At 40.4% G+C, this 14,428-nt stretch overlaps 2 protein-coding genes across 18 annotated transcripts in view; one reads left to right on the top strand and one right to left on the bottom strand.

Moving 5' to 3' along the window:
* The window catches only part of fto (FTO alpha-ketoglutarate dependent dioxygenase), a 150,148-nt gene extending 143,414 nt beyond the window's left edge, over nt 1-6,734 (bottom strand). The window contains exon 1 of the mRNA XM_007889581.2: nt 6,565-6,734. Coding sequence (XP_007887772.2) covers nt 6,565-6,606 — 42 coding nt within the window. The 5' untranslated portion in view covers nt 6,607-6,734. The remainder of the gene's footprint in view (nt 1-6,564) is intronic.
* A 482-nt stretch (nt 6,735-7,216) lies between these two features.
* rpgrip1l (RPGRIP1 like) overlaps nt 7,217-14,428 on the top strand; it is a 74,205-nt gene continuing 66,993 nt past the window's right edge. For 16 of the 17 annotated variants that reach the window (XM_042340449.1, XM_042340443.1, XM_042340444.1 and 13 more), the window contains exons 1-2: nt 7,223-7,355; nt 12,177-12,264. In XM_042340449.1, coding sequence (XP_042196383.1) covers nt 12,180-12,264 — 85 coding nt within the window. In that variant the 5' untranslated portion in view covers nt 7,223-7,355; nt 12,177-12,179. Of the gene's footprint in view, nt 7,356-12,176; nt 12,265-14,428 lie in introns of all 17 variants that reach the window. The other variant, XM_007889462.2, reaches the window with a different exon arrangement.

The raw sequence follows: 14,428 nt of genomic DNA, 5'->3' as shown, positions 1-14,428 counted from the left end.
GGAATGGTGCCAGTCCTTGTTTTAATTTGAACTCTGCCATGAACCATAGATGTTTTCCACCATTAGAAACAGAAATTAATTCAATGTCTTGCTTGCTCAGATGATAAATTTCAGCAGCGCCTCTCATTCCAAAGTACAGGACAGTAGTAGCCAGGGCAAATTCATCTCCATTAGTGGCTTTTGAGTTAGGAACTCATTCTTTCCAAACATCTGCTTCAGTATTTGATCAGCCCGTTATTTTGGCATATTTTTCATGTTTCTGTTAGCCTCAACTGCTTCCTTACTATGCCGCTAATTAATTTTTTTCAAATGCCTGTCAATGTTCTTGTACAGGAATCTGGCTCTTATTTAATTTGTTTTATATATAATAAAATAATAATACTTGCATTTGATATCGCGCTTTTCATGTCTACTAGATGTCTCAAAGTGCTTCATAGAATATACTGTAAAGTGAATTGACTATATATTTGCGGGCAATATATATATTATATATACTGATAGAAAGCTGCATGCATGAAGTTTCTAGTCCTGAATAGGATAGCTTTTATTTAGACAATCTAATATGTTTTCCAATATCATTAAAAAAAATTCAAACAGTTTTGTTTTCTTGAATCAAACAACACATTGCATTTATACAGCACCTTTCACCTCAGGAGGACAACCCAAGACGCTGGAAGGAAAATATGTGATTGAAGTTGCATGGTACATTTGCAGAATAAGGGACTTATATATTTCAATAAATTTGGGTGGTATTACTGGTCAAAAAGAGTGGGCCTTCTCTTGATCCAATACTTAGTTTGAGAATTCAGCAGTGTATGGTTTTGTGTGCCCTTTTTGCCCCTATGGCTGTTCAGGTTAATTCGTGAAGGATTGAGGTTTCTATGCAATGGTTAGTCTCAGATTCTACATATAGTCGGGGAAGGAGGGGGTGGAGTCCAGATGAGGAGAACTGCATACCATAACGCCTCTGGAAGGATGCCATATCTTGTGCTTCCCCACTGGCAAAAAAAATAGACATGCAGGCTGAGCTGAGGGAATGACAATTTGAACCTTGGCTCTGGGGGCCTGCACAGGATCTCCTGCCATAAGGTCTGGAGGCAGGAACATAACCAGAATGTGAGGAGTGTGCCCACTTGCCTGCTCTTCTGCCAACATTTGTCTTGCAATGTTGGGAGTTTGTTGTGGGGAGGCTGGGGAGAAACAGAGAGGTGAGGACCATCAAACTGGTCTTTGGAGACGGCACTGTTCCAATAGCTCTCAGCAAGGTGATGCATGTGATTTTCAGGTAAATCTGTACACTTTCAGATGGCACATTGCCATCTGAATTATTCAAATTCTTTCATTTTCAGCAGCATCTAATTTTACAAAGAAACACGGGAATTTACAGGACCAGAAGAGATCATTGTAGCCTCAAAAAAATGTCTGGATGGACTGCAATCATTTCCTCCATTTAGTACACTGCTACCTCAGTATTATATTCATTACCCAGCAGTTTGATATCAAAATCAGGTTTGAAATGTAATTCCTCCAGGTTTTAATTTACTCCAGCACCAGTCGTTTATGAATTCTGAAAGGATTTATACTGTGTTCCGAGCCCTATGCTATCGTTCATTCTCCTCTTCTTTAATAGGACTTAGCGGAACAGTTAAATTTTCTTGTGGGGGGGGGCTGGTGTTCCTTTAATTCCCCTCTGAAACACATTGCTCAGATTTAACCATATTCCAGTGGATTAGTGAGTGGGAGTGGGATGGCTTCTGCGATATCCTAACAGGAAACAGAGCTTTTATTTCAACTGATGTTTCAACAGTGTTAAGAGTGCTGTTTATACCAGGTCACAACTTGGGTTCCTCTTCCAACTGAAGATGTTGATTTACAAACATGGGGGTCAGAGGGTTGGAAGTTTAAAGCTACCTTAGACTACCATGCCTATCACTCAAACACGATTGGCTAAGCTTCATCAGTTCTTGGTAGAACGCAGAACTTTATAGGAGTGACAGAAGGGAAGAAGATATTAACTCCTAATGGCTGATCACAGAGCAATACAAATGGCAAATATGAAGCCTCCAGAGTACAAGCAACCTGCAACAGGAGAAAAAAATGAACTACAGTGCGTGCTTATCGATACTTTGATACTTATTGATAATCATACTTTGCACTCGCAACATTCTGTTTCCCTCATCAGAGTTTAGAGAGTGAACTGTAAATTAAAATAGTGTATCTCAAACCACTTTCATCCCAAAGAATAATGTATGAGTGCTCCTCTGCTGAGGTTAAAGTAGCTAGTAGTTCTGGTGAAGAAATATTTGGAAGCAGGCCAGCCCTCCCTAGAGCCTCCCTTCTGCATCAGGCTATGTGGAAAACCAGGTAGACAAATTTTGCTGCTGTCTTACATTTTCCAAACACATGTACAATTGGGAGAAGTAGTTCCAACATTTTAAGAACATTTTGCTGTAAAACATGCACTACCTGGTACCTGTTGTCTCAATTCATAATTCATATCCTGAAACAGATCTGTAACAGATGTGACTGGTCAGCTTGCCAAAAACCCTGAGCAAACCAGGTGCTTTATTACAAAAAACATGTGAAGTTTGATTTGAAAGAGACCAGAGTTGAATATTTGTTTGCAGAGCAGGACCATTAGCAACCCTGCCACTTGATATAAAATTATTTACTGTAGGTCATTAAACAATGGTTTAACATGCTTGTAGTACAGAGGTTAAACACTCAAGCTTGAACCAGAGATCAAACCAGAGACCTTCCTGATTCATGTGGCTCAGCTATTCCCTGCTCTTGCAGTTATTGGAAGAGCCAAAACCTTTAGATTCTGAATTTTACAGAACTGTTCTGTGGAAACCTTAAAACTCCACTTCCTCCAACATTCTGCAATGAGTCCATGCCAGGGTAATGTCAAACAATAATATTAATCTTTGAAACATGGATTGTGTTATGGTAACAAAGTCACTATAACCCTCATACCCACAGAATTGAATGTAGTGATTTAGTGGATTTAAGTTTAGGTTTAATGTTTATGGGGAAGGGTGGTTCAAGTATTCAGTAACTACATATTTTAGCAAAGCTGCACATTGTACTTTACAATTATAGAAGATGAAGTTTTCCATTTAAGTCTCGTACATTTGATCTGAAATGGTTACATAAAATACTTGAGTTGATGATATGAATGGAACAACTTTCTTTCTGCCAAAATTTTACAACGAAAAGGTACTGAATTAAGATTAAATTTTTAAATATCACTGCATTTGAAATGGACATCCCAATTCAGCTCAGCCACATGTTTAGTCAGTAGGAAAGCACAAAGTGTGGCATCCTTACAGAGGCGTTATGATTGACATCAAGCTGTAACTAGACATGGGATTTCTGCAGAGGATAAAAATAGATACCACTTTCAGATAAAAATAAACACCTGGTTTAATAAAACACCACAATTTGATGATTGATTTATGAAAAGAAGTTGTTTGTGCCATTTGTAAAGTATCATGCAATGTATTTTTCTTCAAAAATGATTAGCGAATAACTTCCAGCTGCGCAAAACTAGAGTCCTGTAGTCTATTGTAGTTAGAACACTAGCCTTGCAAGCTCAATTCAAATTATAATGGTCTGCTTTCATGGTATATAATGGAAAATAGCTTTCAGAGATGAAAATATATGTACCTTATCACTTTTTCATCCAAAATGAATTGACAAAAAAATAAAATTCAGCAAGAAAATCTTGTAAGATGATTAATAAGATTAAATAATTGTTGCATTTGATATAGTGCCTTATCACAACATCTCAAAGCACTTCACAGAATATTGTAAAACAGTTTGACTGTGTATTTTGTGGCCAATTTACCCACTATTGTCTGCCCAAATCCATTAAAAGAAGTACAGAGAAGTGTTTTCAGTTCAGAGTATTCCACCCCAACTCTATCAAAACATTTAAAAAATATTTCTAATAAATTACAAGCAACCTGCTTCGTCTTTGACATTGACATTTAATTTCACTGCCTACGTTTAATTATAAGCTGATCCTTTTTGTCAACTTTTAGATTTCAATACTTTGTCTTTTTTCCTTAAGATCCCAATCACTTTCAATCAAACAGCATTTAGCTCTGATGGATGTCATCATTGAACATTTTTTAAAAAATCTGTTGTGTCAGTCAGGTGAAAGTATTCACAACTTTCTTTAAATACGGCATTTATGTAAACTGTCACCAGCGAAACCAATATTCATTATTATTATTAATAATATTATTTTGCAATAGAATAAATTGTTTTTCCAATTTATTCCTGAAATAGTTAACAGGAGTGCAGTCAACCCTAGTTAGAATGCTTTTGTCTCCCAAACTAATGCACAAAGCGCTCCAATGCACTACTACGCATGAAGCGCACTATACAAACACAAGTATTTGTTATTTCAGGATCACAAGTACTCGGATCACACAACTTTCTATATAAGTGCTGCAAGTCACTAACCTACATGAAAGGTACTATATAAATGCAAATTGCACGCAAATTGGCTGTCATGTTCACCCTCAAAACAGTCACTGCACTTTACGGTATATCTTGTGAAACGCTTTGAAACATCCTCATGACACGAAAGGTGCTATGCTAAATACAAGGATTATTATTATTATTAATAAGTTGCTCCCCCACTCCCTTCTGGAACCCCTCCAATTGGCTTCCGTGCTGCCCACAGCACAGAAATTGCCCTGGTCAAAGTGACAAATTACATTCTGTCCATCTGCGACCGGGGCTCCCTCTGCCTCCTCGTCCTCCTTGACCTCTCTGCTGCTTTCAACACCGTCGACCACTTTATCTTCATCCACCATCTCTCCTCTCACCTCAACCTCCACAGCGCTGTCCTTGACTGGTTCAGATCGTATCTCTCACACCGCCTGCATTTCATCTCCTCAATCGGCTTCTCCTCTAGCCCCCGAATCGTCTCGTGCGGCGTCCCTCAGTGCTCCAACCTTGGTCCCCTCCTTTTCAATATCTATATGCTCCCTCTTGGTGACATCATTCGCAGACATGGGAAACTTCCACATGTATGCGAATGACACCAACTCTACCTCTCTGCCTCAACCCTTGACTCCAGGACCACTGCTGTGCTGACAGAAGGTCTGGCAGACATCAAGTCCTGGATGAGAGCTAACTTTCTTCAGTTGAACGTTAACAAGACCGAGGCTCTCCTGATTGGCTCCCGACAGCGCTTCTTCACCTCAAGCGCTGACAGCATCACCATCCATGGTTGCACTTTGCTAAGCCAGTCCGGAACCTTGGGGTCTTGTTTGACCTTCAACTATCTATCACGCCCTTCCTTGCCTAACTCCACAAGATCCTGGTCCTCACCTTCAAAGCCCTCCAGTCTTGCTCCCCCTACCTCTCCGACCTCCTAATCCCCTACTAACCCTGCTCGCTCCCTCCGCTCAGCGGGCTCCAGCCTGCTTCACGTCCCCCGCCTTACTCGCCCCACTATCGGCTGGCAGACCTTCCACCACTCTGCACCCACCCGTTGGAACTCCATCCCGCAGTCCTTCCGTCTCGCCCCCTCCCTCGCCACCTTCAAGACCCACCTCAAGGCCCTCCTCTTCGACCGTGCTTTTGATCTCCCTGCTTCCCCCCACCACCCCAACCCTCAGCTCGGGTCTGTAACTCTGTCTGTCCAGCGCCTTGATGTGAAAGGCGCTATACAAATGTAACTTTGTTGTTGTTGTATATTTTTGGTAGATTTATTGTGATATTACAAAAAATGTTACACAAGAATGTGTAAAATTAGACCATTTAAGATAGTTTCCTGTAATGAGTTATCTGTTTTATTCAGTTCCCCCGAGAAACAACCCACATGAAACAGTTACATAAATGCAAGTTGTTGTTTGAGAAGACATATAGTACTCTATTTCCACCAAGATGTCACAGACCCTTAACAAGAAGTCTATTTGGTTACCATGCAAAACCTGTCTTTTATTCGTTCATTAAACAGCTAATAGGACATTTTGCCCACAAAATATACCGTCAATTCACTTTACAGTATATTCTGTGAAACACTTTGCGGCATCTCAAAGATGAGATATATCTAATGCAAGGATTATTATTATTAGAAACAGCCGTGATCAATGGAAAGTAATATCCATTCTGAATCACGTTGGTGATGTACCCCTTATCCAACCAACTGTAGAATGAAATGAATTTGCTGCTCACCAACAGCACTCTTCACCTTTCTTTTCTCCCCCCACCCCCCAACCCACGTTGGCAGAGCTAAGCAAAGCAACATGCCTGTGCCCCTGTGCCAGACGTGCAATGACTAAACTCGCTCAAGTGCTTGAAATGATACCCCTTAAAAACGAAGCGCTGTAGCCGCGTTGGGAGGGGGGGGGGGGGTGGTGTGTGTGGAGGATTGCAGTGGGCGCTACGGTAGTCAGTTTAGGCCCAGGCTTCTGGCTCTTAACGACACTGAGACAGACGAGTGTGAGGGGTGGGGCGGGGGGGGAGAGACTAAAACACGAGCCAGGTTGAATTGAGGCAGGTGTGTGTGTGTGTAGGTGTATAAGGAGCGGAGCCATGTACCTTTATCTCCTTCGCTCTATCGTATTTATTGAACCTTTTCATCCCCGGCCTTCTGTCCTACTTCTCTGCTTCTCCTCGGTTTAAAGTGGCGCCATTGTCATCCCAACATCCATTGCGACTTAAAGCTTCCCCCCCCCCCCCACTCTCCTCGCCCTCTCCCCCTCCCTCTCCCCCGCAAACAACACAAGTAAACCTGTTAAGATTTTTTTGTATTTTTTTTATAATTTTTTTAAAAAAATCACCTCCTAACGACCGCCGCTCGTTCCCAGGAACGAATGAAAAATACAGCGTGTTTTTTTTTGGGGGGGGGGGAGGGAAGGGTGTGGCGCTTTTAAAGTGAACTTAATTCGCGTTAAACGCCGACCTTTTGTGATGGAAAACAGAAGGAGAACAACAACAACGCGACTCTTTTTTTTCTTCTTCTTCTTCTTTCTTCTCAAACGACCAACTGCCAATGAGGGACGGGAGGGGAGGGAATGGAGGAAGTGACGCAGTCCGCTACCCGGGAGGCTTCTGGGAATTGTAGTTCACGGGGTGTGTGTGTGTGTGTCTCCGCGACGGCAGCGAAGCGTCAGCCGAGGGACTACAACCTCCCCCAAGATGCGCTGCGCTCCTGCTCGTTGTCCGGAAGGGACCGGATGTCAACCGTTTTGGGTAGCAACTGTCGTTGGGGTAAATGAATCGGGGATGAGCCAACGTAACTGACTAACCGTGGACTGTCCAGGCCAGGCCCGGCTAAGGCGGCTCGGCCTGTCGTGTCTGCCCTGTTAGCCTCACCGCTAAGCAATACTGTGAGTAACCATGTTAACTTGAGGTCTTCAACGGCAAGTGTGTTGGACAGGATTGACTTCAAGCTCCTCGCACTGGTTTTCAAATCCCTTCATGGCCCCCGGCACCTCCTCCCTGCCTCTCCCACCTGCTCACTTTAGCCCCCAACCCACAAACCGCTGCCTCCACTCGATTGGCACCGGCTTCTCTGCATGTCCCCCCGCGCCCCCTCCGTTCTACCATCGGTGGCCGCGCTTTCAGCCACTACCCCCCCCCCCCCCCCGAAACTCTGGAACACTCTTCCTCCATCCCTCCGCCTTGTTCCCCTTCCTTCCACATCTTGAGGTCGGGCCTGAAGACCTTACTATTCGAAATTAAGTCAACTTACCCTCCCCTCTGCTCGGCATCGTGCTCCGCCACTGTCAAGCGCGCTGGGATGTTACCCTGCGTGAGGGGTACTGTATAAATGCGAGTTGTTATAATAATAATAATGATCCTTGCATTTGATGTAGTGCTTTTCACGTCTTCTCGACGTCTCAAAGCGCTTCACAGAATATACTGCAAAGTGAATTGGCTGTATATTTGTGGGTGAAACGCAGCAGCCAATTTCGCACAGCAGTGGTCCCACAAACAGTCGTGGATTGAGTGACCGAATTTTGTTTTTTCTTGAGGGATTATTATTAGGCGTGTGGAGTAAGGAAACTTGCCCAAGGTTTTGCCCTGCCGGGAATCAAACCCAGATCTCCTATTGGCAAGGCGGGTGCTCTAACCACTGAGCTACAGGACTCCACTATTATTATGGTGATGCGAATTTCTATCATCAATCGGGTTGGACCATCAATCCAAGTTTTTCAGACTGCAAAGCTACACAAAGTGGTGCACGTTATGCAACGTTTTTCATCTGTGAATCAAACTGAATTAATTAGCCAACAACAAATGCACTAGAATCATTAAATTTCCAACAAAAAAAATGTGAATTTAACACATAAATTAACACATAATCCTTGACGTCCCTGTCTCCCATAAAATAAAACCCATTGCTTGTAAACTACATAGAAACCGAAATTGTTCTACAGAGTATACAGTACTAAAAATGCAACACTTGGTAAGATCACTTAACAACATAGGATGGAAAAATTTGTTTTAGTATTGCTGGGCTAACACCATAGGTAAAACAGACTTGCTCTTGACACACAGTAATCACTGATCTGTGCTGCAGTAGATGGGTATGTGACCTTTGATGAGAACAGGATTTAGTTCATAAATTTATAATGTTGTTGTGTCTTCTTCAACACTTCCTGTCTTCAAACAGGAGTGAAGAATGTCTCCTTGGAATAAGTATGAGAAAACAGTCCCTGCCCTCAGGAACGGGGAGAAAAAAAAATCTATGGCATTAATTGCAAAAGAGCCATTTAATCTCATTGTTCAGTTGATTGCTATTGGTATGATTGAGTCTAGGATTTAGTAGCCCTGGTAGATTTTTAAAACATCAACAACAAATTACATTTGTATAGTGCTTTCATGTCGGAGAATGTCCCAAGGCACTGGACAATCAGGGATTTGGACCCGAGCAGGGGGTTGGGATCAGGAGGGATGGAGGGTAGGGATGGTCGCGGTAGGACGGTGACCGAAGGCAAGGTCAAAGAGGAGAGGCTTGAGACGTGCCTTGAAGGAGGCAAGGGAGGGAGCAAGGCGAAGGGACGTGGGATGGAGTTCCAAAGGCTAGGAGCAGAGAGGCTGAAGGCCCGACCTCCAATGATGGGGCGGGCTGGGCAGGGGACATGGATCAGGCAGGAGCCTGCTGAGCGGAGGGAGCGGACAGGTCAATATGGGGTTAGCAGGTCACAGAGGTAGGAAGGAGCAAGTTCATGGAGGACATTAAAGGCGATATCAATAAAACTGGAAATCCATTGTCAAATTATTATATATAAAAATAGTAATATGAATCTGTATATATTTGTGTATTTTGCTATAATAATTTCATAATGTATATAGTTTTCAAGCTATCAATGATTATAATAGGGGAAACGACGGCTGTGCTTAATACTATATTCTAATTACCCGCTGGTGATATGTTTAGCAGTCCAGCAATGCACTGAATTGCTCTTCTACAGATGTGGGTTTTCTCCCTGTCTAGTGAGTTCATAAAGTTAAAATTGACCTGAAAAGATAGCAGATAGGAATGCTCCCAAAACACAGCTAAGTCAACCAATACTGCTCTTACAAACCATTTGTAGCCGCTTCAGAATGGCATTCTGATTTCATTGAGACAATGTGGCCATTGACCGAGGTTGACAGGTTTTTGGTAATTTAAGTAAACCAAGGAGAATAACATATAAATGAATTTCAAACAAAATTATTTGTTCAGCAATTTATTAAATTGGTTTTAGTGTTGGTTATTAAAACTGATGACATCTGATTATATGGTAAGCGTATGATTACTGAAAAGTTTTGTTTTGAGTGGAGTTCCAATAAGGCCAACCTTTCCTTCTAGTTATCAGGACTGATCTTTCCTTCTACACCCTATAGACAACCTTTTGAATTTGAATGAATTGAGTAGACTCCATGCTCCCTCCCAGTTGCAACTCAATTTATTTATTCATGGAGATGCAGTAGGAATCTTGATAGAAACTCCATTGTGTCTGATACTTCACTTTGTGGTAGGGTTCCAGAGGAATGAAAATACAATGTAATCTTATTTTTTTTAACAAAATAAGAAGCACTTTGTTTGAAAAACGAGTACTAATTATTAGTTTCAGATAGGAGTGGTAGTGGTCTGCAAAGCCAAACTAGAAAGTATTGCTTCTTAGACTTGTCATTCCCACTTTGATATAATAAAAAGATGTACTTTACAAATATTGTAATAAGTTGCACTTCAATGTTACCTTTCCAATAGAGCTCAATGGAAACTTTATTGATACAAAATTAGAAGAATCTTTGTAAACTGTGCTGTTTGGTTCTGAAATATTAATTACTCAAGTTTTAAATCTGTTTCGGTATCAGTTTCCTCTCTGATACATTCTGTTTAAAAAGACCCACTCCGTTTAACAATATGATTCAGCTTTTGGTATACATTAATATAAATAAATAATCCTTGCATTTGATATAGCACTTTTCATGTCTTCTAGACTTCTGAAAGCGCTTCACAGAATATACTGTAAAGTGAATTGACTGTATATTTGTGGGCGAAACCCTGCAGCCAATTGCACACAGCAGTGTCCTACAAACAGTAGCGGATTGAAGTGACCAATTTATTACTGTTTTTTTCTCTTGAAGGATTATTATCAGGCATGTCGAGTAAGGAAACTTGTCCAAGGTTTTGCCCTGCTGAGATTCGGACCCAGGTCTCTCACTTGTGAGGCGCGTGCTATAACCACTGAGCTACAGGATTCCAGGATATTGTATTAGTACTTCATCTCTAGAACCTTAAGATTCAGGAGTACTGTATATGTGAATTAAATAGATGTCAATTTAACAATCTACCTTTTAACTTTTTAAAAGCTTGCTGACATTTCCTGTTTAAAAGCAAGTGCTGCAGATTGAAAGTTACATCAGTTTCATTTTGAAATATGTTGACATTTGTGGAGATATTAACCAGCCAAGTAGTTGCATTACTGTCTTATAGATTTTTGGGATTCATTTCTTGTAGTTAGTCCAGTGATTGAGGTGAATGCAGTATATAGCTGTTCTGACCCAGCAATATCAAGGATCAATTCCTGTTGACTTAGCTGATTTTAGCCTGCCTTGGGAGGGGAATCAAAGCCACTTAAGTACCCATTTCTGATCACTATCCAGTGATATCTACAAGAGGTATGAACATGTCTCATTGCCAGGTAAAAGCAGCATCATCTGCAATGTTTGCCAATGTTCACTATCTCGCTGAAAAATGACCACATGGGAGAGATATCCCATGCAGACATTCACTAGCATGAATCAAAGTCCATCTGCAGAGGATGGGAAATGAAGACTGGAAATCCCACTCAATCGCATCCTCAACAATGGCTACTCTTGATGAGATTATTGCCTTTTATCATTTGTTGGTCTTTGTAAACTGCTGTTTGGTTCTGAAATATCCTAACTTTTTCCATTTTCCACAAGTATGTTCCACTCTGTTAAAGCTATTGAAGTGTCCTTTCCTCTCTGGGTCCATTCCACATTTATTGTGTGTTTGGAAAATTTGATGCAGAACATATCAGAAATTTGAAAAATGTTTTAGTTGTGATCTTCAATAAATCTGATTGGCACTAAAAGTGCTAATCAGTGCCAATCACCCATCAGTGCTATTTTGTTAATATATCTAATAAATTAGCTTCAGTGAAGACCCTTAACATCATTAATCTAAATTGAGCATACTTTTCCGTAAAAACAAAAAATGCCAAATGTAATGCAAAACTGGTTAGATTTTTTTGATTTTGCAGAAGCTGCAACATCTAATAAAACTCTTTGTAAAGAATGAAACACCTGGATTTGGAAATATTTAACAAATCGCAGTTTAGTATAAGCACCCAGATGTTGAGCAGGTGGTAAAGACTTTAAAGCTGGGGTTGGTTATTTCATAGGCAGAACAAAGTGGTTGTATGCTTTGTATTGTAATTTATCTGAGTCACAGATGAAAGGTTCTAAACAGCACAAGGATAAAGCTAAGTTTTTTTTATCACCACTCTGAAGTATTCACAAAATGTTTTCATTACTTTAATAACCTCAGCTTCAAAACATGAAGTCTTTCTAAGGGAAAGCCATAAAACTAAGGTGACCCCATCTGTGTAGTGATCAAATCCCAAGATGTTAGGTACAAGGTGTGGATAAAAAACACTCAAGGGTAATTTGTCCTCTTTCTTTCACAGAATATGTCAGACCTGGCTGATGAGACAGCAGGAGACCTCCCTGTGAAGGATGTAGGCCTGTGCCTGGCTGGAATTGGTGGATTGCAAGGTTAGAGGCACCTGCTAGTCATTACAAGAACACACTTTGATCAATGTCTCCATTAGTTTTACTTTGTAATCTCTTCCTTTATGATTTTGTTGACCCAAATAGCCAGAGTTTACTGATTAAAGCCACTATTGAATGTCAGCTGGTACTGATTGTATAGTAGGTCCTTCACCTGTCTTGTACAAGTGGAGCTTTAGTCTCGTTTCCATGATTCCATGTCTCTGTAACATCCTGTTACCATAAACAGCAGTCTTTTTGATTGCTATTTTAAAACTTACATTTCCTTTCTTCCCTTTTCTGTTAGGGAGATTTTGCATGAAAAATTTCATGGACACATTTCATTTCAACTGATTCCATATGGGATCCTGACATGGTCTGTTCCATTATTCACATGAACGTTTGGTTGCCTATAATGGAATCAGAATATTGGTACTCAGTGTTTCTGATCATGAGTCTTTGAAGCTTGAACTCCTTTTAGTTGGTCAAGCTATTTAAGGCACTCGTGTTTCAATGTATCTGGCCTCAACCAATTTGTCTCTATTGTCAGTGAAGTCAATTGTTCCAAGCAACAAGATTTGGAGAGTTTGAATTGCAGTCTTTTCCATTTGTCCAGTGGGTAAAATTCCACCTGGGTCTCAATTTAGTCTATCAACTTAGCATTTCGGAGCATTTATCAAATTGTTAAATAAAGTTTTTGATTTTGAAGCCAATTTTCTATAAGTTCTTTAAAATACTCCCCAGGTGAAATTTCTATTCATTGATTTTTAATTTTTACTTAGGCTTTGGAAGAAAATAACATTGTCATGGTGCCTTATTGAAAATTTTCATAAAATGAAAAGCATTTGAAATGTAATGAATGTTACATAGGTAAATATGGCAAAAGAGTTTAATGACTCATTTAAAAAACGGGTGGTGATAGAGACTAGTCTCGCTGGGAGAAGATATTTTGCCTATTTGGCTACTGCTTACCTTGCAAGCCAAAGCCCTAACGGATAGGATGATCTGACAACAACAATAAATGCAGTAAATGGTTAGGGTGGACCTAGCTGGACAAGAGGTGGAAAGTTTGCCAGGTAGTGCAATGCAAACTATGGAGTTTTAGAATTTTTGAATTCCAGAACACCCCAACACACATTTTGCAGCCCCCAAACAGTAGCTCCGGAATTCATTTAGCAGTGTGCATCATTCCAAGGAGAGAGTATGTGCTTCATTTCAGATGCCGGGAGATTTCCATGTATAGGTGGCATACATATGTGGAACGTTGTCTGGTTTGAATACTCTTAAGCATGGTGATGGGTTTCTGTGTGTGTCAGACACCTGACAAACCAAATATATACACACTCATTGATGATGATGACAATAGTGGATTTGTAAGCACTTTCTTGCTCCTGAAAAACAAGTTTTTTATTTACTGCTGAAGTAATTAAACAACAGTATTATTGTTTTTGTTTCTTTTGGTGACCTCATGATGTTACATTGAGGCGTTGTATACATTGTATACATGTTTTCAAAAATTGACGGTTGATATTAACCATATTTTTGTTATTCCTTGGTAATTGTTAACTCCCATCACAAAGAGGTAATGGAAGTCCTGAAGTATCTGTAGCAATCTGTCTTTTCCCTGGCTGACTTTATTTAGAAGGATATAGCAGGGTAAACAGCAACAATAATAAATGCAAGTATCTACCTTGAGAAGATTTTGGATTATCAAAATTTAAAATAATATTATGAATGGGGGAAAAATACATTTGAAGTTTAAAATAATAATATTTTTAAATTTAATAGACTTGCACCAAATGTTGGTGAATTACCCCACCTGATTCATGATGCCTATCAAATCGAAAAATTGCACAAATATTGCCATATTTGCCTATGTAACATTCATTACATTTCAAATGATTGCACAAAAAATGTCAGATGTACTAGTAACGCCTTGGCCACACTGAGTCCAGTTGATGTGTGAGACTGGCCTCGATGACTCACCATTTGATGCTTCTCGAATCTCTCTCCCATCTCTGTTGGGAAGCAATTGTTCTGTACATTCCTTTAATTGGCTTGCTTGACTCTCAGGGAATCATGGTGTAGCGAATGATCAGCCCTGTCACAACTATCAGATCGTGGAAGCACTGTATAACCGTAATTACTTGCTATATTTACGAGCAAAGAA

The sequence above is a fragment of the Callorhinchus milii genome, unplaced genomic scaffold, assembly GCF_018977255.1.
Source record: "Callorhinchus milii isolate IMCB2004 unplaced genomic scaffold, IMCB_Cmil_1.0 Scaffold14, whole genome shotgun sequence".
Taxonomy (NCBI): Eukaryota; Metazoa; Chordata; class Chondrichthyes; order Chimaeriformes; family Callorhinchidae; genus Callorhinchus; species Callorhinchus milii.
The sequence above is the reverse complement of the archived record's forward strand: the minus strand, read 5'-3'. Positions and strand labels throughout refer to the sequence as shown.